At 34.1% G+C, this 26,628-nt stretch overlaps 1 protein-coding gene across 6 annotated transcripts in view; it reads left to right on the forward strand.

The window, feature by feature from the left end:
* AP3B1 (adaptor related protein complex 3 subunit beta 1) overlaps positions 1–26,628 on the forward strand; it is a 348,922-nt gene that overhangs the window by 218,292 nt on the left and 104,002 nt on the right. For all 6 annotated transcript variants that reach the window (XR_004283661.1, XM_032334867.1, XM_032334869.1 and 3 more), the window contains 5 exons: positions 2,993–3,169; positions 16,388–16,574; positions 17,511–17,641; positions 22,699–22,807; positions 25,693–25,855. Coding sequence is in view for 5 of the 6 variants with exons in the window: in XM_032334867.1 (XP_032190758.1) it covers positions 2,993–3,169; positions 16,388–16,574; positions 17,511–17,641; positions 22,699–22,807; positions 25,693–25,855 (767 nt within the window). In the remaining variant the exon portion in view is untranslated. The remainder of the gene's footprint in view (positions 1–2,992; positions 3,170–16,387; positions 16,575–17,510; positions 17,642–22,698; positions 22,808–25,692; positions 25,856–26,628) is intronic.

Here is a 26,628-nt window from a genome sequence, read left to right on the forward strand (position 1 = left end):
CTAGAACCTCTGAATATTACCCTGCCCTCTACCACCACTGTCTTGAGATTCTTCATTGTGAGCATTACAATTTATTGATTTTCATTTTTCCCAAAGAATTGTGTTTTAAATGTATGCATTATGAATGTTTAGAGTGTTTAAATATTATTTTAATCTTAGTCTATTAATAAGTAGGAATATAAACAATCTCTTAAAACTTTTTGAAATTGTCTTCTTAATTGCAAAAAAGAATTATAACTGTGTTACCAGAAGAAAATTACTTAAAGTGTGACTGTAGGTTAGAATGTCCTAGAATTCTAATTTTTATACCAGTAGTATATAATAAAATATTTAAGAAAAGTAAATCTAGCATAACCAAAATCTGAAGTTGTACATATATTCTTTTTTAAAAAATATTTTATTTATTTATTTGACAGAGAGAGATCACAAGTAGGCAGAGAGGCAGGCAGAGTGAGAGGGAGGAAGCAGGCTCCCCGCTGAGCAGAGAGCCCGATGTGGGGCTCAATCTGAGGACCCTGAGACCATGACCCGAACTGAAGGCAGAGGCTTAACCCACTGAGCCACCCCAGGTGCCCCTGTACATATATTTTTATTTAGAGGTACCTTTCATGGAGTCAGGCAACTTGAATTGCTTCATACTAGAAAATTTAATGTACCACTCAATTACTATTTTTTAGCCCAATTAAAAATAATAGATTGGGATTAAGGTTTTAATGCAATGTAGCCTTTGGAACATTAGAAATAACCTCTTTCCACAGTCAGTATACAGTAAGGATTTCAGTTTTATCATACTTCATGAATAGATTTATAATAGCATTTATTATTATATGTATTATTTATACTTACTAAACTTATTACATGAATATTGTGATTTCTTCTCTGTTACTAAGCTCATTCTAATATTAATTTATAGATAATGCTATTGTCATAGTATGTGAAAATATATACTTTGGTTTTAAATCTTTCTGATGACCTCATTTTGCTTCTGGTGAAACACCCAAGTTAGGAATGTCTTAGTAGGGGCACCTGGGTGGCTCAGTGGGTTAAAGCCTCTGCCTTCCGCTCAGGTCATGATCCCAGGGTCCTGGGATTGAGTCAACAGGGAGCCTGCTTCCTCCTCTCTCTGCCTGCTTCTTTGCCTACTTGTGATCTCTGTCTGTCAAATAAATAAAATCTTAAAAAAAGAAAAAAAGGAATGTCTTAGTAATTTTATACTATTTCATAAAATGAGTGTTTTGAAAGAATTTGAGGTGGTGGATATTGCAATAAAATTTCAGTTGTGCAGGGGCGCCTGGGTGGCTCAGTGGGGTTAAAGCCTCTGCTTTCAGCTTAGGTCATGATCCCAGGGTCCTGGGATCAAGCCCCGCATCGGGCTCTCTGATCAGCAAGGAGCCTGCTTTCCTTCCTCTCTCTCTGCTTGCCTTTCTGCCTACCTGTGATCTCTGTCAAATTAAAAATAAATAAATAAATAAAATAAAAATAAAAATAAAATTTTAGTTGTGCAGAGGTCCCTACTCTCCCTTTCTTCTTCAGCACTTATGCCCTGTACACCTGTGAAACAGTAGTGAAAATATTAGGACTTTATTTGAGGAATTGGAAAGGATTTCATAAAAAGACTATTATCTCTTCTTGTGATGCTACCTCTTAATGATAGTCATTGGCTTTTTCATTTATTATGAAAAGCAGATTTTCTATAGTAGGTGAAAATGTTCACAAAAACTAATTTACATACCCCTTCAAATCTCTTTTGGAGTAAGAAAGGATACAAATAAACAAATAGTAATAAAACTAATTTGCATACTCTAAAATGTTGGTCTTAATGGTGCTGATGGATGGTTTCCAATTTGTAGCAAAGCAATTAAAAAAAACAAATTATATTGAAATGTACTTTATTAAAAAATAAAATGCCAAAATATAGTATCGGGCAGATTTATCTTATCCCTGTTTCTTTTGTTGATGACCAAATAATAGACCAGGATTCATGATTTTATAAATATACTTTGATGATTTTGTCAGTTTTATATATCCCCAGTACTGTAGATGCAAATATATAGAGGAATAGTAAGAGTTTTAATTTGAAATCATGGTCTTTAATGAATCTATTTCTTTCTTTCTGTTATCCAGTGGATTCTCAAAACATGGTTTGCAGGCCTCCCATCTTAGAAATCATCTGTGATGCTTCATAAAATGTAAATTCCTGGGCCCCATAACAGAGCTACTTGCCTGGACCTGATACCAACACCCTGTAGTTTTAGTAAGAATTCTGGATGATTTTTTATGGGCATTGAGGTTTATTAACCAGTGCCCTTGAGCAGAAGTCAGCAAACCTTTTCTAAAATTGCTGTATACTGAATATTTTCAGCTTTAACACCCTCCTTCCTACAATGAAATATCCAGGTTTAACTTTGACTCCCCAAAAACTTAAGTGTTGATAGCCTATTGTGGACTAGAAGCCTTACCAATAACGTAAACAGTTGATTAACACATGCTTTGTATGTTGCATGTATTACAAACTTGAGTTCTTAAAATAAGCCAGAAAATAGAAATATTATGAAAATCATAAAGAAGAGAATATACATTTACAGTATTATGCTGTATTTATTGAAAAAAATCGTTAGTAAAGACTCACTATAGTTCAAACCTGTATTGTTCAAGGATCAACTGTACTTACCTCTGCTATTATAGGACAAAAACAGCACCAGTAATGCATAAACAAATGTGCATGAACTTGCACATCTATGATGGAATCAAGATTCTAGACAAATGGTTTTTTCTCTGTGAATGTTTTCTAAGGCATTATCTCTGAAATCAATTTGGATGATCAGTTCCTTGATAACTAAGGAAAACCCATAACTAAAATACACTTCCTGGGTATACATATTACATGAGTGGATATAAAACCTTTATTATATTTAGAGCCTTTTCTATGTTATTGTCAAGGAGTGAGTGTGATTATCTTATTTGTAACTATATAATCTGCTTCTCATGTTAGGTACCTGTGGCTAGAGCAAGTATTCTTTGGCTAATTGGAGAAAACTGTGAACGAGTTCCTAAAATTGCCCCTGATGTTTTGAGGAAGATGGCTAAAAGCTTCACTAGTGAAGATGATCTGGTAAAACTTCAGATTTTAAATCTGGGAGCAAAATTGTATTTGACCAACTCCAGACAGGTAAGAGTCTAAATCTTAGTCTACCTATGTGACACCTACTTTCCTCTTTAATGAAGTAGCTAAGGTCTGTTCATGCATTAGTTTGTCCATTCAACAATTACTAGGTGTCTGTTTCTTTAAGTTTCTGTATTAGAAGGTAGTGGTGCAGAGAGATAATGTTCTGGTCTAATAGGGAGAAAAACATAACTGAAATAGTATGTGGTAACCACTATAATAGAAGTATTAAGATATAGTGGAATTTCAGAGGAGAAAGTTATTGAAAGTCTGAAGTAGAATGAGGTGAGCAATGAGAGAAGGTTTTGTGAAGGATAAAACTTTTTTTTTTTTTAAGATTTTATTTATTTATTTATTTTGAGAAAGAGGGAACAGAGAGAGTGTGTGTTGGGGGAGGGACCAAGAGAGAGGGAGAAGCACACTTTTCGCAGGAAGTCTGACGTGGGGCTGGACCCTGAGACCCTGGGATTATGACCTGAGCCAAAGGCAGAGCTTAATTTACCGAGCCACCCAGGTGCCCCTCAAGTAGGAAAAGAGGAGAGCAGTGAGAGTCATGAAACAGCTATGTTTGTTGTATCTCGTTTATTGATAAAACACCATGTTAACCTAATACTCTAAATCCATGTAGTATTGAGAAACTCATTATAACACCTAGAATTGGCTATTCTAAATGTATCTAGTTTCTAGGTTATTATAAAATTAATACAAAATTAGAATGTTAATCCAGATCTAAAGTAGTTATGTCTTATACAATTAAATGAAGGTTCTGTTTTTGGCTGTGTTTGTAGCTGTAAGGAAACAATAATGGAAAAGTAGTACTTTTTGTTCAGAAATTGTGAAGTGTATTCTATATCTTTTGAATTTGAAGACAACATAGCTTGCACTCGGACATACTTTCTTGAGCTTTATTATTAAATGAAGTTTTGGAGCTCAGTTTCTGGAGTGTTCTATTGTATATTTTAGAATGATACTTCTAGATAACCACAAATTGACTTCACCACCTACTGGTAAAAGCATAATGATATTTAGAAAACATGCCAAGTTTTCATATACATTTTTACATAGCTCATTATTTATTAAATGATTAAATATAAAAGTAGATGAGGGGCAGTATCTATAGGGTTGTGCTCTGTTCTCCAGTTTCTCATTTCTCAAGAAAAGGGGTCTTGAAAGAGTTGGTAAACTAAGCATTAAAGAGTAGTTTTTAATCACCGTGAACTTGACAGTATTTTTAAGTTGTATGGTTCATATCTGTTGGATATGACACAGAGACTATAATGATTTACTTGATCTAAATGTAAAGAATTGTTTTCGTTTTTATTTTAGCCATCTTGAAAAATGGATTAAGGAGACCAAGCCACGGTGCTTAGGGACTGGTTTGCCATGAAGTCCTGATTTATTTGTAGATCTGAATTTCCTGTGGCGTAGATACCTCAGTGAGCATTCCAGAATTGTTAATGAATTATTTAGTTATTGGGACCCTGAGATCATGACCTGAGATCTAAGTTATTAATTTTTTTTTATAGTGTAGAGGAATTTTTTTTGTTCAGTTCTGTGAAAAAAACCAAAGGTTTTTTTTGAAACTCTGTTTTACAAAAACTTGCTAGAATTCTGTGAGAGATTTTGCAAATGCAATTAGGCTTTAGATACTTTTGTTAAATTATTGATTTTTTAACCATTCTGTTTTTTTAATTTCTTATCTTGTTTTTTTAAATTAACATATAATGTATTATTTGTTACAGGGGTACAGGTCTGTGACTCATAAGTTTTACATGATTCACAACGCTCACCTGAGCATAAACCCTCCCAGTGTCCATCAACCAGCCACCCCACCCCTCCCATCCCTCTTCACTTCAGCAACCCTCAGTTTGTTTCCTGAGATTAACAGTCTCTTATGGTTTATCTCCCTCTCTGGTTTTATCTTTTCCATTTTTTCCTCCCTTCCCCTATGATCTTGTCTTGTTTCTCAAATTCCTCATATCAGTGAGATCATATGGTAATTGTCTTTCTCTGATTGACTTACTCTGCTTAGCATACTACTCTCTAGTTCCATCCATGTCATTGCAAATGACAAGATTTCTTTTTTGTTTAAGATCTTATTTATTTATTTGACAAAGAGAGAGACAGCAAGAGAGAGACTGAGCACACAAGCAGGGGGAATGGCAGAGGGAGAAGCAGGCTTCCCGCCAAGCAGGGAGCCTGACATGGGGATCGAATCCCAGAACTCTGGGATCATGACCTGAGCCTAGGGCAGCTGCTTAACAACTGAGCCACCCAAGCACCCCAAGATTTCATGTTTTTGATGGCTGCATAGTATTCCATTATGTGTATATATATAATATCTCCTTTATCCATTCATCTGCTGATAAACAGCTGTAGTTTAGCTATAGTTTGGCTGTCCATAGTTTGGCTGCTGTGGACATTGCTGCTATAAACATTGGGGTACACATGCTCTTTTGGATCACATTTGTTTCTTTGGGATAAATATCCAGTAGTGCGATTGCTGGGTCATAGGATAGCTGTATTTTCAACTTTTTGAGGAACCTCCATACTGTTTTCCAGAGTGGCTGCACCAGCTTATATTCCCACCAATGGTGTACGAAGGTTCCCCTTTCTCCACATCCTTGCCAACGTCTGTCATTTCCTGACCTGTTAATTTTAGCCATTCTGACTGGTGTGAGGTGGTGTCTCATTGTGGTTTTGATTTGTATTTTCCTGATGCTGAGTGATGTTGAGTACTTTTTCATGTGTCTGTTGGCCATTTTGATGTCTCTGCAGAAATGTCTGTTCTTCTGTCCATTTCTTTATTGAATTATGTATTCTTTAAGTATTGAATTCTTAAAGTGTTAAGTTCTTTATAGATTTTGGATACTAGCCCTTTATCTGATATGTCATTTGCAACCATCTTCTCTCATTCTATTGGTTGTCTTTTGGTTTTGTCAGCTGTTGGCTGTGCAAAAGCTTGGTCTTGATGAAGTCCCAATAGGTTATTTGTGCCCTTCTTCCTTTGCCTTTAGTGATGTTTCTAGGAAGAAGTTGCTGCAGTTGAAGTCAAAGAGGTTGTTGTCTGTGTTCTCCTCAAGGATTTTGATGGATTTCTATCTCATATTGAGTCTTTAACCCATTTTTAGTCTATTTTTATGTGTGGTGTAAGGAAATAGTCCAATTTCATTCTTCTCCATGTGGCTGTCCAATTTTCCCAACACCATTTGTTGAAGAGACTGTCTTTTTTCTGTTAAACATTCTTTCCTGCTTTGTCGAAGATTAGTTGACCATAGAGTTGAGGATCCATTTCTGGGTTCTCTATTCTGTTCCAATATCTATCTGTCTGTTCTCGTGCCAGTACCATACTGTCTTGATGATTACAACTTTGTAATAGAGCTTGAAATCTGGAATTGTGATGCTGCAACCTTTGCTCTTTTTTTTCAACACTCTTCTGTTTATTCAGGGTCTTCCCTAGTTCCATACAAATTTGGGTATTATTTCTTATAGCTCTATGAAAAAAGTTGTTTTTTTGATAGAAATTGCATTAAATGTGTAGGTTGTTCTAGGTAGCATAGACATTTTCACAATATTTGTTCTTCTAATCCATGAGAATGGAGTGTTTTTCCATCTCTTTGTGTCTTCTTCAATTTCTTTCATGGGTTTTCTAGAGTTTTCTGAGTCCAGATTCTTTGCCCCATTGGTTAGATTTTACTCCTGGGTATCTTATGTTTTGGGGTGCAGTTGTAAATGGGATCTACCCCTTAATTTCTCCTTCTGTCTTTTTATTGGTGTGTAGAATTGCAACTGATTTCTGTGCATTTATTTTATATCCTGACACTTGAGAGTTTTGGTATCCATATTCATCAGGGATATTTGTCTGTCATTCTCCTTTTTGATGGGGGCCTTTGTCTGATTTTGGGGTCAAAGTCATGCTGCCCTCATAAAATAAGTTTGGAAGTTTTCTTTCCATTTCCATTTTTTGGGAACAGTTTCAGGAGAATAGGTATTAATTCTTTTTTAAATGTTTGGTAGAATTCCCCTGGGAAGCCATCTGGTCCTGGGCTCTTTTTTGTTGGGAGGCTTTTGATGACTGCTTCAATTTCCTTACTGGTTATGGGTCTGTTCAGGTGTTCTATTTCTTCCTAGTTCAGTTGTGATAGTGTATACATCTCTAGGAATGCATCCATTTCTTCCGGGTTGCCTAATTTGTTGACATATAGTTGGTTATAATATGTTCTTGTAATTGTTTGCATTTCTTTGGTGTTGGTTGTGATCGCTCCTCTTTCCTCTGTAATTTTATTTATTTGGGTCCTTTCTCTCTCTCTCTCTCTTTTTTTTTCTTTTTTTTTGATAAATCTGTCCTGGATAAATTATTAATTCTTTGAAAGAACCAGCTCCTAGGTTTGTTGATCTGTTCTACTGTTTTTTGGTTTCTGTTTCATTGTTTTCTGCTCTAGTCCTTATTCTCTTCTGCTCTAGTCCTTATTCTCTTCTCTTGCTGGGGTTAGGCTTTATTTGCTGTTCTTTGTCTGGCTCCTTTAGGTTTAGGCTGTATCACAAAGATTTTGAACTTGTGTCTTCCTTTCATTTTTTTCCATGAATATTTTAATTCTTCTTTAATTTTCTGGTTGACCCAGGATGCTCTTTAGCGTCCATGTATTTCAGTTCTTTCCAACTTTCTTCTTGTGATTGAGTTCTAGTTTCAAAGCATTGTTTCTGAAAATATGCAGGGAATGATCCTGATCTTTTGGTACCTGTTGAGACCTAATTTGTGACCCAGGATGTGATCTATTCTGGAGAATGTTCCATGTGCACTAGAGAAGAATGTGTATTCTGTTGCTTTTGGATGGAGTGTTCTGAATATATCAGTGACATCCTTCTCATCCAGTGTGTCATTTAATGCCTTCATTCCCTTGTTGATCTTTTGCTTAGTTATCTATCCATTTTGTGATGGGGGGGTGTTAAAGTCTCCTAGTATTATTGTATTATTGTTGTGTTTCTTTGATTTTGTTATTAATTGGTTTATGTAATTGGTTGCTCCCATGTTAGAGGCATAGATATTTATTTATTTATTTATTTATTTTTATTTATTATTTTTTAAAGATTTTATTTATTTATTTGACAGAGAGATTACAAGTAGGCAGAGAGGCAGGCAGAGAGAGAGAGAGGAGGAAGCAGGCTCCCTGCTGAGCAGAGAGCCTGATGCGGGACTCGATCCCAGGACCCTGAGATCATGACCCGAGCCAAAGGCAGCGGCTTAATCCACTGAGCCACCCAGGCACCCGAGGCATAGATATTTAAAATTGTTAGATCTTCTTGTTGGACAGACCCTTAAGTATGATATAGTGTCCCTCCTCATCTCTTATTATATAGTCTTTGGTTGAAAATCTAGTTTTTCTGATATAAGGAATTCCATCCTAGCTTTCTTTTGATGTCCATTAGCATGGTAAATGTTTTTCCACCTGTTCACTTTAAATCTGGAGTTGTCTTTGGGTCTAAAATGAGTCTCTTGCAGATAACATTTTGATGGGTCTTTTTTTTTTATCCAGTCTGATATCCTGTGTCTTTAGATTGGGGCAGTTAGCCCATTTACATTCAGGGTAATTACTGAAAAATATGAATTTAGTGCTATTGTATTGCTTGTAAAGTGACTGTTACTGTATATTATCTCTGTTCCTTTCTGGTCTATGTTACTTCTGGGCTCTCTCTTTGCTAAGAGGACCCCTTTCAATATTTCCTGTAGGGCTGGTTTGGTGTTTGTAAATTCTTTTAGTTGCTGTTTGTCCTGGAAGGTTTTTTTTTTTTTTTTAATCTCTCCTTCTGTTTTCAGTGTCAGCCTAGTTGGATTCGTATTCTTGGCTCCGTACTTTTCTCGTTTAGTGCTCTGATTATATCATTGCCAGTCCTTTCTGGCCTGCCAGGTCTCTATGGATAAGTCTGCTGCCAATCTAATATTTCTACCATTGTATGTTATAGACTTCTTGTCCTGATCTACTTTCAGGATTTTCTCTTTGTCATTAAGACTAGTAAGTTTTAATATTAGATGACAGGGTGTGGACCTATTTTTATTGATTTTGAGGGGGGTTCTCTGTGCCTCCTGGATTTTGATGCCTGTTTCCTTCCCCAAATTAGGGAAGTTCTACTCTATAACTTAGTCCAGTATACCTTCTTCCCCTCTTTCTCTTTCTTCTTCAGGGATCCCAATTATTCTAATATTGTTTTGTCTTATGGTATCACTTCTCTCTCGAATTCTCCCGTCATGATCCAGTAGTAGTTTATCTCTCCTTTTCCCAGCTTCTTTATTTTTCATCATTTGGTCTTCTATATCACTAATTCTCCTTCTGTGAGGTAGATGTTTGAGGTTAGTATGTTTTGTCATTCCTACAAAGCCCAGTTCAGCTGGTAGCCATTCTCTAGCTTCACCTAGTATTTCTTGCAGACAAAATCATGCCCTGGTAAACACAAAATTGACGTTATACAACTGAATTGGAACAATGTACATTTTCAGAATAATTAAGAGCATAACTACTGTCTCTACCTCACAAATTTATTAAAAAGATTAAAGGAGGCAGTCCAGGTAAAGCATTAGGATTTCCTGGATCATAGTAGTGCTTGGTCCATGTTAGTTATTACGCTTTTTGTATTCCTAGTTTTTACTGCTAACCAGCTGCTGGATTATTCTTAGAGAATATTATTGTTTATAGTAAGGGAATTAATCCCTTTATTGGAATATCTATTCTCATGAGTAAAAACACTCCATTTGGATTTACCCCACTGAGAAAAGGGTGGTGAAAATTTCTCTTACTATGAAGAAAAAATTGTTATATATGATTATCAAGAGTAGAAAATGCTATTAGAATACTCGTACAAGGAGAATAATTTCACTGTTATACAGGTGGAGAACCTGAAGGACTTTGAAATCAGCTGAAGTTCCTGAAACTCTGTAGCTCTTAAGACATAGTGTAAAGGTTGAGCATGACTTCCTTGAAATAGTCTACTGAGGTCTGAGAGAGAAAACTGGGGGTTGATTAAACTGGTTAATAGCAGTTAAAAATTAGTGAATAATGGGTGCATTTGCTTTCAAACTTCCTGTAATCTTTTAAATGTAGTGATAAGTAATATAACTGTTCTGTTTGACTCATGTTTTTCTTTTTCTTTGTAGAATAATGCAAACCTATAGAAAAGTTCAAAATAGTATTAATACATATGTATCTACCACTAAGATTAAGTCAGTGTTTTCACCATAATTGTTGTTTTTTTAAGGAAGTATATAATAAGTAAAAGTAAATCCTCAAGTTCCTGTTCATACCGTATTTTCCTCCCCATGGGTAGCTGCTATCATATTAGTGGTGTCCTTCGGTCTTGTGTTGTTTTACATGTTCATTACACGAGTATATATCTGTGTACTATGTTACTGGTTTGTGGGTTTTGAAATTTTGCTTGCATACTCTTGTAACCTACTTTTTTTCACGTAATAACATGTTTTTTAAAATATTGACATGTATAAATATAATTCATTTAAGTAACTGTCTCATTTTCTGTGAGACAGGTTTCTGCTTTTCTGCCATTAGAAAAGAGAGTGAATCATTGAGTATCTTTAATACTTACATTTTCTTTGTATTGCTTTTTGGACTCTTTAGTAAGATTCTTAGTAAGAAATTTCATAAATCATAATTATATTTTGGGGATCCTTCCTGAAGTTTTAAACAAGTTCCCTCTTGGGGTGTCTGAGTGCCTCATTCAGTTGAGCATCCATCTCTTGCTTTTGGCTCAGGTCATGATCTCAGGGTCCTGGAATTGAACCCCACTTTGGGCTCTGCACTCAGCTTGAAATCTGCTTGAGATTCTTTCCCCCTCTCCATTTGCCTCTCCCCCCAGTTTGCATTCTAAATAGGTAAATAAATAAAATCTTAACAAAAAAAATAATGACACAAATTATCTCTTGCCCTGTGATTTCAAGTCTTTGGAGAAATTGGTCTTTGCCCCCAGCATGATTTAACATGACAGCAAAAGGGGCTCAAGCTCTGTGTAGTAACATTGCTACCCTTTTTTGGGATTTATTTTCTTGGCATTAAAAAACTCAAGCAAATATAGCATATAAGGAAAGAACTTACAGAAAACTTTTCAAGTTGACAAAAATATGGATACTTTTAAGTTCGGGAAATTTCATCCTGGTTGGTCGTAAAATGATGAAATTGACTACGTGGAACACTGGTACTGCTTAGATATCCCTCTGGTATAGGTTAAGAATTCTATGTAGCTTTCTTTCATTTATCAAACCATTTGCCAATATCTTTATCAAAATAACAGCTGTATGGAACTAATATTAGTCTTCGCTCTGCTAAATGGCTAAATTCTGTGTCCTTTTTTATTTTCCTTAAAGAGTATATCTCAGCTGATTTCAGGACTATATTTTGAGATACCTTTTTTACTATTTTGTGCTGACTTAATAAACATTTGAAGAAAGCTATTTGAGCGAATATTTATCAGTTTATTACTTTTAGAGTGTTTAGTTAAAAATATAATGCTCATATTATAAGAAGTTTTTTCAAGTAATGATTTTTAAAATTTTTATGTAGCATTCCCCAAAAGTCATTTTCCTTTGTCCCACTAACTTAGAGTCAGTCTGAAAGGAATGTAATTGGTGTAGTGTCAGATAGCATTAGCTGTTAGTTGATACCAGTCACAATCCCTTTAATCTAAGCAGAAAAAAATAATGTATAATCAAAATTTAACAAGTTATTAATGTTTCTGTTATTGAGGTGCATTGTATTTTTTTTTGTTTCATAATTTTGTAAGTAAAACCTATTTAAAAGAATAATTTAATGTCCCATCTGGTTTTGGATTCAGTCTTTGGTTATCTTAAAATGCTCACGATTATTTATTTAACCATTATTTACTTTCTTTGCCACTGTTATCCAGGACAGATTTAATATAGGTTTGTTGTCTGTGTGTCCTATCCAGTTTAGGATTTGCTCCAAATTCTTCATTTTTATTATTAATTGTTGTGTTAAAATAGGACAGAGAAAGTTTGTAGACTTCTGTATTGTACTTTTAACCTCTGCTGTGGTTTTGTCTAATGACATGGAAACACAGGTGCAACAAACAAGCGATTTCATTTTAATATGTAAGACATTTAAATCAGAAAGACTTTCTTTTTCCAACCTTTTTGGGATATTACATAAGTAGTTTCTCTTTTAGAGCGGCATGCAGAATGTGTGCTGATTGTGTCCTAACAGGGCAAATAGGAAAAAGCTAAATCCTCCCTTTTTTCAGTGGTGGTGAGATGAGTGTTGAAGTGTTTCATCTGCTGGCAACCTGTACCAGCAGGTTATGCTATGGCCTGTGCAAAGCTTGAAACTCCCAAGTTGTCAGTGGATGGAGTCAAAGGAAGATGTGGGAAGGTTAGGGCTGGTTATAGATGAAATATGTGCAGGAGATAGTCCTGCCATAGATCACTGGTGAGTGGTCAGAACACTCACTTCATTTCTTTTGTCATTTATCATGCAGTGTAAATCTAAAGCCTATTTATATTATTATTTGGTAGTTCTTCCTTTATTTTGTTATAAATTCCAGCAGCAATCTGTTCTTAAAAATGGAAGTGTATACTTAACTAAATACTGAATTTCTTTCTTGGTATTTAATATGCACAAAATGTTTATCAGTATTTACCATCCATTCTGAGAGTTGCAGTGGTATCACTGACCACACAACCACCAAAAGATAAAATGTATCTGCTTAAAAAAGCATCAGCATCTATTCAAAAAGCCTAAGAGTTATTTTAAGAAGGTTGTGTCTCAAGGTCACAAATATTTACAGGCACAGAAGATGTTTACATAGCTCTCTGTGATACAGGATCTCATTTAAGTAACTTTTTAAAAATTGATTTTCTTCATTTTATATTCCAAGTTCTCTTTTGCACATATGAAAAATGAAGCAGTAACTCTTTCTGTATTTGCTCCATTAGCAGAAAAAGGACCTAAACAATGCTAGTTTTAAAATAGAGAATCAATTAATTCCAATAATAGGTTGATTTTTTTCACTCAAAGCTTTTGTATGTTTGCTCTGTCAGTGCTATAAATGGAATCAAAGCAAAGCTTTTGGAAGTTTATTCTGTCAAAAGTGTTGTAAATGCTCTTGTAAATTTAAGAGGTCAACATGGAAGATAAAATTACTTGGTTTTGCTAAAAATGTTGTCATGGTAAAATCAGTTTCTTAATAAATTAAGAAAACTATGGAAGAGAAGCATTTTGAGAATTGGTTGTGGTGCACATAAACCATTTCTGTTTGTTCTGTCTATTGAAATAAAATTGTAATGTTCAAATATACTGATGTTTGATATATATAGTTTAATTGGACTATAGAATTCTTGTCATGAAGCTAATACTGAGAACACATACTTATGTATAACAGTATGCACTCTTGCACACAGTTTTTTTGCTGTATATTACCAAATGGATCCTAAAAACATGATTTGTGAAAAACTGCTTTGTAAATTAATCTAACCATCCTATGTTGGCTTTCGTTTTTAAAAACAAGGGAGGGGATGGGAGTAAGCAAAACATCTATTTGTTAGGTTTTGATTCAGAATCAACTGGAAATCTTTAAAGCATTTACCAACTGAATGCCAGAAACCTTCAACTTCTGAAAATTTTAGCAAATGGCAATTCTTGAAAACAAATCTTTTAAGCAGGGAGTTATTGAAATTTTTCCCTTCAAGTTAAATGTTAAGACCTCAAGATTTACTTTAGAAGTTCTGTCATTTGCAGTATCTCAACGAACATAAAGACTTTTTTTGATGGAGCTTTTACTTTGTATTAGAGTGAAATGATACTGAGAAGGTAATTTTTGCATTTTCTAAATTTGGTGAAATATTTTAAAAAGTGTAAATAGAGAATGACTTAAAAGTTTTGTCTCATAGAAATAATTATCAAAATAATTGGAGTGGTAAAAGTTAAGTATATGGACTTGATATTTTTACAGATGTCAGCATGAAAGAAAGCATGATGAGAATATGCTTCTATCTACAGAATTTTCTTTTTGCTGACCAGATTGTTTAATACTGTAAAGAGGGTGTTTTCTTCATTAAAAATATTATGGTCTATAGAAAAGAGTAAGTTGAAGATGTCAACAATTTCATAATTATTGATCATAAAATTCAGAAGGATTGTGGGCAGTCTTATTTTTTAAAAATAGTTCATGATAAGACCATGTAGAAATATGTTCTTAAGAGAAGTATCAATGACTTAGTATTAGTCATTAGTAATTAGTATTAGGTACTCCAAAGAAACTGATTGAAGTATATAAATATATGGTGAATAATTATTGTTTTTAATGCATCATTATATATAGATAGGTTTTTATCTTTTAGAAAGAACTTTCATTTTGAAAATGGATGTTTAATGGAACTGTTATTATAAGCCCACCAATATAATCAAACAAGTTTTGCAGTCCATAAAGGCATACTGTAAAAATTATAAAACTTTAATCCTGAAAATTCCCTAACTCTTGATAGTGTCTGTTAATATATTGAAATAGTTTAATTTCCTAAAAATTAATTTTGGGGACCAGACATAGAAGCAAAATACATCACTCCACTTGCACAAAAAGGAAAAAAATCATTCAGTCACTGTATTGTACATCTAAAACTAAATGACACTGTATGTTAACTATATTGGAATAAAAGTTTTTAGGAAATCATTGTAATGAACAGACTTATTTTTTTTCTCTGATTTATTTTAATTGCACCTTCTAAATCGCCACACTCAGATGGACTTCAGAGTTACCCTTGTTATAAATTCTCACTGTGCATTTGAGAAAACTGATGGTTAGTATGTTTCCTAGCCTTTCTCAGAAAGCTAATAACCTAGTCCAGGACACGTCACTTTGTTTTGAGCTGCATTCCTCATTTGGTGAATATTTTGGTAATTGTTTTTAAAAATGAATCATAGAATTTTTCTTATCTATAGTTGAACCAACACGGTCTAGTAATTAGCGAATAGCAATTACTGGTAACCAAATTCAGAATAGCTCTATTAACATTTTTCCCTTTTATTTTTTATAGTTCTGCTTTATTGGAACTAGGTTAATGCTTTTAAAATATATTATTACTGCAAGAAGGTTGCTTTCTATCCAAATCAATTATCTTAACCAATTATAACTGTAAAAGTTTACCACACCATTTGTGTACTTTGACTTATTGTTCTAGAATTGTCTTTAGCTCTGCCTGACTTGATTGATTTGTTTTGCATGCATTTCTAACATCTACAAAATGTTCTAATGTAGATGTTTCTTTTTTCCATGTATTATGAATCCTATTTAATTTATAGCTACAATTGTATTTATGTAATCTGAATTAAAACTATGCTTTTTCAATAAAATAACTGGAGCTTAAAATACAAACCTATTTTGATAACATTTCGATTTTGGTTTAATTACTATTAAAATTATCTCAATGTATGTTAATGTAGTACATTCAGAAATTGACTTTGGAAATCTTATTACAGTGTAAAAGCTACTATAATAAGTTGCTGCCTTACATAAATAAATAAATGACCAATATTACTAGAGGCTATAAGCAGCATGGGAAAAAAAAATGGAAGGAGTCTTTTATCCTAGTTTTTAGAGGGCATCAGCAGCTTGCTTTTATGAAAAAGTAACAGCTAAATGCACTGCAAATAATTTGCAGTAATCCAGTTCAGTGATTCATGTGTCTGCTTTAATGGGTCATAATTCAGGGTAAAGTAACTGAGTGCAGTCAGAGTGCAGACACTGCTTATGCCAGGGACAGTATCTCTTCATAAAACACACCTCAGGAGAAGCAGTTTGCCAGCCCCCTAATACTCTCTGATGTTTTGATGTCCTGCATATTTTTCCGATTAAGTTTTGAGTGCCATGTTTTTAGTTGTATTTCCACATTCATTATTCTCACGTAGACCCTTCAGCGGGTTTGCCATATATGATTATTTTTTTAATGATGCCTTTCTTTCCACTTCAGCAGTTTAATAATCTAGCACATGGCTGCTTCTCAGTACTCAGCATTCACCTCCCCAATACTGAAGAGGACATGTGCTTTGGCTTCAAAATTCCATTTGCAGCGTTAGAAATGCATATTCCCTACGGAACAACATTTGTTTGACATAACCATTCATTTTTATTACCTCTTTAAATATGTTTATCCAGAGTTATCAATAATCATAAATAACTGTATTCTCATCTTGTTCTGTTTTTTTCCAACAGACAAAATTGCTTACCCAGTACATATTAAATCTCGGCAAGTATGATCAAAACTACGACATCAGAGACCGTACAAGATATATTAGGCAGCTTATTGTTCCGAATGAGAAGAGTGGAGCTCTGAGTAAATATGCCAAAAAAATATTCCTAGCACAAAAACCTGCACCACTGCTTGAATCTCCTTTTAAAGGTATTATCGGAATATAACTGCAAAATGTATTACCTAAAAAATTATGACAATATGCCCCATTTCTCATACATTTAAAATTTATCTGTTAAAAAATGTAAGTGATTAACCTATATAGCTTTTTACTCAATGTTTTCTCTAGAGCAACCTTTATATTAAGGTTTATATCTTTGCATGCTTTATTTACCTAAATAATTTCATTCTTTTGATTTTATTCTTACTAAGCAGTTTAGCTGAATAATAGATTAAAGCTGTGTTGTTCTACTAGACATTGACTTCATTTCTATTTTAAATAGCTTTATTTAATAAGGAATCTAATTTTTACCTTAATGGTGAGTTGTTACTAATTAAATATTCTGTGTATACTAACAAAACTTTTCTAGGAAGGATTATTTCATAAAAATATCCCTTTATGTATATATTTGTTTTTCAAAGATGGAAGTTGTCTTATTTTTCCCAGCTTTTTAGAAAGAGTAATTATTTTATCAGTTTAACAAGTAGCCATTAAAATTAGAATCAAGCAGTTATATACCCTGGTTTTCATATTGTTTCTTATTTAATTGCTGGTGATAAAAAGCAGTTCAGTTTTGTAGAAGAACTATTAAAATTCTGGATGTGTTTGTGCTAAGACATGTATATGGATTGTTTAACTGTGCTGTCATTCTTAATATTCACAGTAAAGTAATTTTTAGAGAAGCTACATTTCAGAGCAACACCTCTAAACACACTGACTGATTAGCTTTTTTATTGACCATTATGGGAGAGATTATTGTAATCTATGGACTGAAATCAGTTTTTTGACCTATGAAGAGCTTCCTAGTTTATATTTATTCCTTGACATTTGAGGTAATATGCCAATTACCTTGAGCTCTGATTAGGATTGTTCTCTGTTAGATACAGCTCATATTGTTTATTTTATATTTTCCTCTATTTTAATAGATAGGGATCATTTCCAGCTAGGCACTTTATCTCATACTCTCAACACTAAAGCTAACGGGTACCTGGAATTATCTAATTGGCCAGAGGTGGCGCCGGACCCATCAGTTCGAAACGTAGAAATAATAGAGTTGGTAAGTTGACCTTTCTGAAATTAATTTTGTCAAGCAGTGGGAGATTCTAGAATAACTATTGTTTTATATAAAAGCTTTTTTGGGGGGTTGAAATTGAAAATTGTTCTGGTATTTCTAAATGTAATGTGTTAGATATATCTTGCTGTTATGGGAACTGAATATTGTAGTATTCCTGTGTCATTGTACATGTACTGTTCCTTTTTTTCGAGGAAATAGAGAATCGAATTCTCCTCATCAGTGCCACCCACATTTTTGGTATTGCATTTTTAGCCGTGTAGGTTCAATTTCTAAGGTATTTAGTGTCATTGGATTGTGCTTTTTCTAGTTTGTTTAGAGATTTGTAAGCTTCCTGTCAATATTTTTCTAAATGATTTTTGGTGTTCTCTTCCAGAAAAACTATACAAAGTGTTCTTCTGAATTTTCTGATGAAAATCTTTTAAGTGAAGTCTAAACATAAATAGGTTGCATTGTGTACGAAAAATGTTCTTAGACAAGGTCATAACTAAAATGAATAATATGTTGCTTTCACATTAAAAAAAAACCTCTCTAAATAAATATTCTTTTCCTAGATCTTAAAAAAAAATTGCTGGCTACCAAAATAAAAGAATTAATGTTATTTTCTAATATTTTTCTCTCTTCTATGAACCAGAAAAGTAAAGGGAAGGGTCTTTTTATTGTCTTTAGCAATTGACTATGTGAATATATCCAAAACTTTTTAGAGTAGAATTAATAAAAAAGAACAATTAGGTATTACATTTTGGGTGATTTTCTAATAGAAAAAATGTATTGAACCAGGAGTCAGATAACCGGAGTTCTTTCCACTAATTCCTCTGGGAAAGTCAGTTAACCTCCTTGCCAATTAAATTTTCTGTATAAAATGGAAGAAAATCTTTATTACTTAAAATAGAAGTTTCTATAATGGGCCCAGCCATGTAATTTGGTCCTTTGAGAAATGTGTTTCTCTTAACTATTCAAATTTATCCTGGCTTTGAAGCATGGCCAGGAACAATAATAACTCTTATTGCCTCCATTTAGCAAACCCTGGTAGTAGTGTACTTTGATAATGTTTTACATACATTATCTTGCTTAAAGCTCATAGTAATTATAAATGATGGTTATTTTATTCCCATTTTACAGATGAGGCAACAGGGTTCAGAGAACTTAAGTTGTCCAACCTCTTTGGACAAGTTAGTTAGTAAGCTAGTTAGTAAGTGATGAACTGGGATTCCAACCTGTTCAGAGTCCCTTGTTTGTGCTGTTAACTGAATTTTATTATATAACATGAGGAGAGGAAGCTTGAGCTTGTTTGCGGATGTGTGCTATTCTTAGTACTTAGCACTGTCATTTTTATGTTGTGACAAATTCTATTTAGAGGTGATTTAAAGAAATGTAAAATTTAATAAAACTAGTTGTATATCCATTCTTTCTTGACACTACATTTGTTGATTTTCACTCAGACCTACATACCCTTAAGTACTCTTCATTCAAAGATTGGCTTATTTGTGCAACTTTGTTTTGGATGCTAGCATATAAAGAAATGTTCTTTGATATGATTCTTTCCATAGATTTAATCTCTCTCCTAATTTCTTACTATGCCTGCTCATCGTTTTTATGGTCTTTTCCTTTTCCACTATTGGGTATATAGTGTTTTGGCACACATACAAACATCCTTTTATCCTCTCCCTACTTCTCCCCTATCCTTCCTCCTTGCTGCCCCATTCTGCCAAAATAAAAATAAAAATAGTTTATCTTCCCAGAAATTGATAGCATTGCTATGCAATTTAATTTGGTTTCAGCAGTATCCTTGTATTGGCTGATGGATTGGTTGGTTGACTGGCTTCTTCCATTGTCTTGTGCTCTTCTAAGCATAACTACCTTATAGGGACAATACTTAAATAACCTATTTTCTTATGTTCATTTCACCTATCCAGTTCAACAGAGACAAATTGATTTCTTTTTCATTTTGCTGACTGCATTCTAAAAATTAATAATTGGTGACTTATTATGGAGAATAATTAAAACTGATGGAATGGGTTAAAGAAAACTGTCACTATCCATTGATACTATACAAAAACATTTTTAATCTACTGGTCTCTAGATATTTTGGCTTAAAATTATACTATAAGAGATATAATTAATTTTAAAAAATACATCGTTTTAATATCAAATGCAGCTGCAATAGTGCAGAAAGTAGTGTTCCTTATAGTCTTTCCTGCCTTTAACTCTTCCACCCATCCTACAAAATCACATCAATTTATTTCATGCACGTAATACACTGTGTTATCCTAGTTTTACCATAAAGTGATCTTACCAGGGTCGCATCTCATTATTATGAAATATAACCTTAGTTAAGGAAAATGCCTAGGTTTAGGTTATCTGATAGGGAACCTGGTTAGATTGACAGTAGAAGTCACTTAGGATTGCACACTACCATTTCCAGGATATTGGATGTAACATATATTTATATTATACCAGTAAGTTTTTGAAAATCCTTTAGAATTTTTTTTGCCTAGTTCTAGAAAATCCTGCCCTCTTAGAGGAAGACTGTCTTTTGTACATGAAATGTATTTTGCTTTATAAAACACATCTACTTTTGATATTTTATTCCTCCAAGGACCTTTCAAATTAGTCCTTCACTGTTCTCTTCCTCTGTTATTTCTTTTGCTTAGAAATGATAGAACTATTATAATCATAAAGGACCATTAATAAAGTTAAAATTGTTTTTATTGTTTAAAACCTAAAACTCAGTCATATCAAGATAATTTGTTTGCTCCTTTGGGCATGGAAGCGTTAATTTTCCTTATTTGTTGATTTGGTCTTACCCTGAAAGCCATCTAATTAAGTAATTCCCGCCCCCCCCCCCCCCAAACATTGATCTGGCACACTTTTTACCAGGCTTCAGAAAAATATGTGTAAGGATTTAAGAAAAAATATGAACTGCTGTGTTTACCAAATATAGGAGAACTTTGTTTATAGAACAGTACTTTATTCATATTTGGAAGACAGAGCATTTTACATAAAAAGAAAATAGTACTGCTGACCTTATGTATCTTATTCAAATATATTCAAGGAATTTTTACTCATTTTTCTATTATTGTCCATTTAGTAATTTCCAAGTTATTGAAGCTTATCTTTTTAAGCAACATACTTTAAGCCTGAAGGCCCTCTAGATTAGGGTTTACAATCCTAGCTGCATATTATAATCACATGGAAACCTGTGTGAGACTTGCAGCAAACCATTTAAATCAGAATCTTAGGAGGTAAATCTCAGGTGTCAGCTTTTTAGTATATTTTTTCTTTGTATTAACATTTTAAGAAATATTCTCAGATGATTCTAATGTGTGTCCACTGTTGAGAACCATTCTTAAACCTCTGTCATATACTCTTACAGACAGGCACATAGTAGAAACTCAATTGAAAGTTTGATAAATAAATGAGTCTTGGGACGCCTGGGTGTCTCAGTTGGTTAAGAAGCTGCCTTTGGCTCAGGTCATGATCCCAGCGTCCTGGGATCGAGTCCCACATCGGGCTCCTTGCTGCTTCTCCCTCTGACTCTGCCTGCCACTCTGCCTGTGCTCGCTCTTGCGCTCTCTCTCTCTGACAAATAAATAAATAAAATCTTTAAAAAAAAAAATTAAAAAAAAAATAAATGAGTCTTAACCATTTTTGACCTCTTAAAAAATACAGGTTTCCCTACCCTTTAACAGAGAGTATATGTAAGATGATTTAATTTTTTCTGGGTTAATTAAAGTCACAATTATGAAAATAATGTATTTTACTTTAATGCAGTATATTAGAGTCTTTAAGGAGCTATTCACACAACTAATCATTTTTGTGCCAGACACTTTTGAGATATATCTGTGTACAAAGTATTCAAATATCCCCGCTGTGTCGAAGCTGATGTTGTAGCAGGGATAGACTGGCAATAAAAATAAATATGTAAATTGTATAGTATGTTGGAAGTATAAGTGTTTGATGACCAAAAAAAAAAAAAAAAGAAGAAGAAGAAGAAGAATAGAGCAAAGTAAGATTATAAGTGCCAGGTATGTGAGGTTGGAATTTTAAATAGAGTCTCTCTGAGGTGACTTTTGTGCAGCACTTGAATGAAGTGAGGGAGTGAGCCATGTAGTTACCTGGGGGAGAGGCTTGGAAGGGCAGTCAGGTGGGGAAAGGGCCTGCAGGGGAGCATGCCTGAAGTGTGTAAAGGAACAGTTAGGAGGCACTTGTGCAGAGTGGGCCAGAGGGAGAGCAGCAGCAAGAGGTCTGAAAGGCAGGGAAGGTCTGGTTCGGTAGGGTGAGTAGATTATTCTAAGGACTGGCTTTTTCTGAGTGAAATGGGGAGCTGTGGCAAGCTTTCAAACCCAAGAAAGCCTTGATCAGACTTCAGTTTTAATTCAGTCATTTTAGCTGCTATGTGGAGCAAACTTGGACTTGGGGTATGGGGGTTATGAATAGAAGCAAAATAAGCAGTTGCAGAATTCTGAATGAGATGACCCTGACTGATGGTAAAGGATCGATATGGCTAAACCTTTTTTGGGGGGATTAGATGTTTAGAATATGAAGGAAAGAGAGAAGTTAAAGCTTACCCCAGGGTTTGGATCCTTGAGATGGTTAGAGTTGATTGCCGACACTTTATTCAGGGTTGTTTTTTGTTTGTTTGTTTTGTTTTTTGTTTTCTTTTTTAACCTCAGTATTTAGCTATGATCTTGAATTTCTTGTTGCTGTTACTGTGTCTGCCTCTAACTGCCTTCACCTCCTCTACAGCATATTTAGTTCAAATCTCCTGTGGACCAGCAATTTCAAAAGCGTTTAAAACTATATATAAAATAAGAGTGTTGATTCAATAGAATGTGCTCTAAGTGAAATTTGACTACTTCTACCTAGGAGTAAAGGGGAATCAGCCTTAATGCCAGGTCTTCTAATAGTTGCCTTCTCTTTTTGAGACCTGCAACTTTCTTTTGGATTCACATTGTATTTTGAATGATTGTTTGCCAGAAGACTGAACCCCTTAATGAGAATTCATTTGAATTTACAGTTTCTTTTTTTTTTTTAAACAGGCAAAAGAATGGACTCCAGCTGGAAAAACAAAGAAAGACAATGCTGCTAAGAAATTTTATTCTGAATCTGAGGAGGAAGAGGACTCTTCTGATAGTAGCAGTGACAGTGGTGGGGTTTTTAATTCATTGAAAAATCTTTGTTCGCTGCAGTTTATATGCTATACTTCTAACAAAACAATAAGGCCTACTATATAATATTCACCAAGTGGGTTTATACTATTATGATAATGCCTTTCATTTACATATCATTGTATAGTTTTCAAAGTAATTTCTAATCATTTCTCGTTTGACTTTGCCTCTTGAACACCTCGCTAGGAAAGTTAAGAGTTGAAACAGAAACTCATGCTTTTCTGAATTCTAACCCACCCTGCCCATAATATTCATAGCATATTGAAAAACATGATTTTATATTTGATAAGCCTTTAGTGGGAACTTTAAAAGCAACTCTGTTCTGTAAAAATGTAACATTTATTTTAACGATTGAGCAATCTGATCTTTATCCATTTTATACTTTTATTTCTACCTTTATTTTTTATTTTTATTTTTTTTAAGGATTTTATTTATTTATATGACAGACAGAGATTACAAGCAGGCAGAGAGGCAGGCAGAGAGAGAGGAGGAAAGCAGGCTCCCCACTGAGCAGAGAGCTCGATGTGGGGCTAGATTCCAGGACCCCAAGATCATGACCTGAGCTGAAGGCAGAGGCTTTAACCCACTGAGCCACCCAGGCGCCTCCCCTCTTTTTAAAAAGATTTTATTTATTTATTTGACAGACAGAGATATTTCTACCTTTAATTGAACCTGTATAGACTAAAGCTAAAATTAATAAATCACTTGTATATTATAAAGAATCAAAGAGCTGAAACAATTAGGACAACTGTATACAATGAAAAGAATGCTAAATAGGAAGGATTTAGAAGTGCTGCATTTTAGCTATGCCAACTGAATAAGGTATTTACTTTCTCTGTCTCTGTTAAATGAAGAGGTAAAGTTAGATGCTTTTAAAGCCCTCTAGTACTAAAATTCTGTGAACAATTTGCATAATGAAAAATATATTGGAGTTATTTTCCAACACTCTTTTAACAGTTAACCTAAGAAACCTATCTGACCCAAGATCAAATGACACCTTTTTCTTCTATAACCTTTTTCCTTGGAGAAACTAGAGCTCTGCACTATTACTTGCTCATGCATGACCTTACTCTAAGGTAATACATTCACTTTTTCCTCAGCTTCTCCTATCAAAATCTTTGTTTCCTGTAACTGATAAATTATTTGTGATGCCTCACGTTCTGAAATGATAAGTTGAAAATGGAGAATATACTTCGGTGTAGAGTGTTAATTCTAAAAAACAGATTTCAGGAATGATATAGATCATTAAGAAAGATCTGTTGTATAGTTAAAAGCATACCATATGGATATTTGACTACATCACCTTTATTCATAAGCTCATGCCTGTTCATAGGCTAACATTTTAAAATACATATTGGCAATATTCTATTAAGACTTCTCATGGGTTAATCTGAGCATGTGGCGGGAGTTCCACTCTAGCTACTGGAGGAAAAGGGTAACTTTTTCATTAGAAATTATGAGATTATTTTCCCAGTCAGTAAGTCTTCTAGAAGATAAACAAATTTCCTCAAGGATTTTACTAACTTTGACATAAAATTAATACTGAATAAAAATTTATTCACTTAAAAAAAAAAGTTTGGGAGGAGGGATTTTACTAACTTGAAAGTTTTAAGTAGTAGGTCTTAAAGTGAGCTGAACCAAGACTTTTGTTGAATTCCTATATAATTAACATGAGAGAGTAACTTAGGTGCTATAATTTTTTTTTTCCTTATTTATGGGATAAGTCACTTATCTGAGTATATATATATGTACATATATATATATATACACACACGTGTGTGTATATACATACACACACGTGTATAACTTTCATATCATAGCAAATTTAAAATATCCTACTCAACAGTTTTATAAAATTTGGATAAGGTAAATTTTTCCCTGCCTGCTATATTAGGTAAGGCATTCATAACTGAGGTTATGAATGCCTTACCTAATGTAGCAGGCAGTGTTGTGTCCTCATCACCTTTACATGTTTCAAATCCTTAATCTTCACAACAGCTAGGTAATCCTAGCTTTTCACTGTGTGATACATAAATAAATCCTCATAAAGTAGATACTGTTTACCTGTTAGATGTTTCTGGCTAAGAGCACTTCATCAGATAGATAACAGATGAGGGCAACAGTTTGTCCTTTTATTTAGGCTAGTGCTTTGCACCTATAATCATTTCATATAGTAAAAAATTATGCTTTATATTTAAAATACACATGAATTATATGTATCACTTCTGGGAAGAGTCCTAGTATGCCTTAAGTTATACATAAAACATTTAAATGTATAGCTTCATAGGATAATTTTATGAACTCTTTGACCTGTGGAAAACTCCTACACTAGTTAAAATAAGTAATTGCTTTTTAATTAGTAATTTTGCTTTTTGCTTTTGAATTGAGAAAATTTTAGATGATTCAAATGGCTCATTCCCATCTCAAAATTTACACCTAATAAGATTCAACTCTTGCTTTCTCTCAATAAAATTTCTCACTACCAGAAGAATTAAAAATTATTTCTTCATCCTTACATCATTCCTTTAAAGAAAGGAAGTTACTGCTATAACTAGATACTTAAGGATTTGAAAAGCAAGATTCTCTCAAATTTGGTTTACTTGGTTCATCTTTGCTCTACCCTACTCACTGTCAAGTGTGTTCTCTGTCCTTTGGCGTTCCCCACATTCACTCACACTTGCTGCAGGAATGCGGAGGTGGGGGGACTGAATGACAGGAGTATGGAGATGGAGTGTTGTACAAGTGGGGTCCAGTAAACTAATATTCAACATCTGGTTTCATTTCTGATGAATATCGACAGTTACTTGGGTCCTTATGTCTAGTTAAATAGCTATAATCAAGGGGCATCTGGTTTTATTTTTTCAGAGAGTGAATCTGAAAGTGCAAGTGGAGAACAAGACGAGGAGGGAGGAAGTAGTGATGACAGCAGTGAGGACTCCTCCAGTGAGCATAGGAGTGACAGTGAAAGTGCATCAGAAGTAGGAGACAAAAGAACAGCCAAGAGGAACTCCAAAAGCAACGGGAAAAGGTAATATTTTGTCAGAATTTCCTTCAAAAAATATTCTGTGGCATTTTCCCCCAGGACACCATTTCCCTTCAATACATAAAGTGAGTGAGAAAAGAAGTGTATTTTTTCCCAGACACTGAATCTTGTAAAGTTAATTAGAACAGTAGTTCACATTATTCTGCTACTTATTATACTTAGTTTTCATTTTGAACTTGAACAAATCTTGGGGTTACATTTTGAAAATTGGTATAACCTTGGAAGGCTGAGCTAAGTGATCAAGAAGTAGGTATGAAACACTTAATTACCTTCTGTAGCAATTTTGCTGAGGACTAAAATTAAATCCTTCAACACTTTGCCATTATGTAACTAAGACAATTGATTTTTCTAAATAATGTTATAGTAAAAAGATTATGATCCAAATATTAGAGTCAAGGGCTGTGAAGGAAGACGGTCATAAGATATTTAAGTGTTAGCGCTTTTTAAGATCTCCCATTATCAACATTATCGTGTATTAAAATGTCATTAAAATTTTGAGTAATTGGGGCTAATACCTTGGATTGTATGAGTCTGTTTTCCCCATTGCTGTCAGCGAGTGGCCTCTGCAGGCATGATGGCCCTTTCCCGGGGAGCCTGCTGCCCGCTCACTTGATGAGCTTGCAGCCCAGCTCAGTCGTGGCTGACAGCACTGATTGGGGCGCAGTACGCTCTCTGCTCCTTTTATTACAGACAGTAATTAAAGCAGCTCGCCCTGCCACTTCCATAACAAACACAGCATAATGCCCTAATTATGACTT

This window comes from Mustela erminea, chromosome 3 (assembly GCF_009829155.1).
Source record: "Mustela erminea isolate mMusErm1 chromosome 3, mMusErm1.Pri, whole genome shotgun sequence".
Lineage (NCBI taxonomy): Eukaryota > Metazoa > Chordata > Mammalia > Carnivora > Mustelidae > Mustela > Mustela erminea.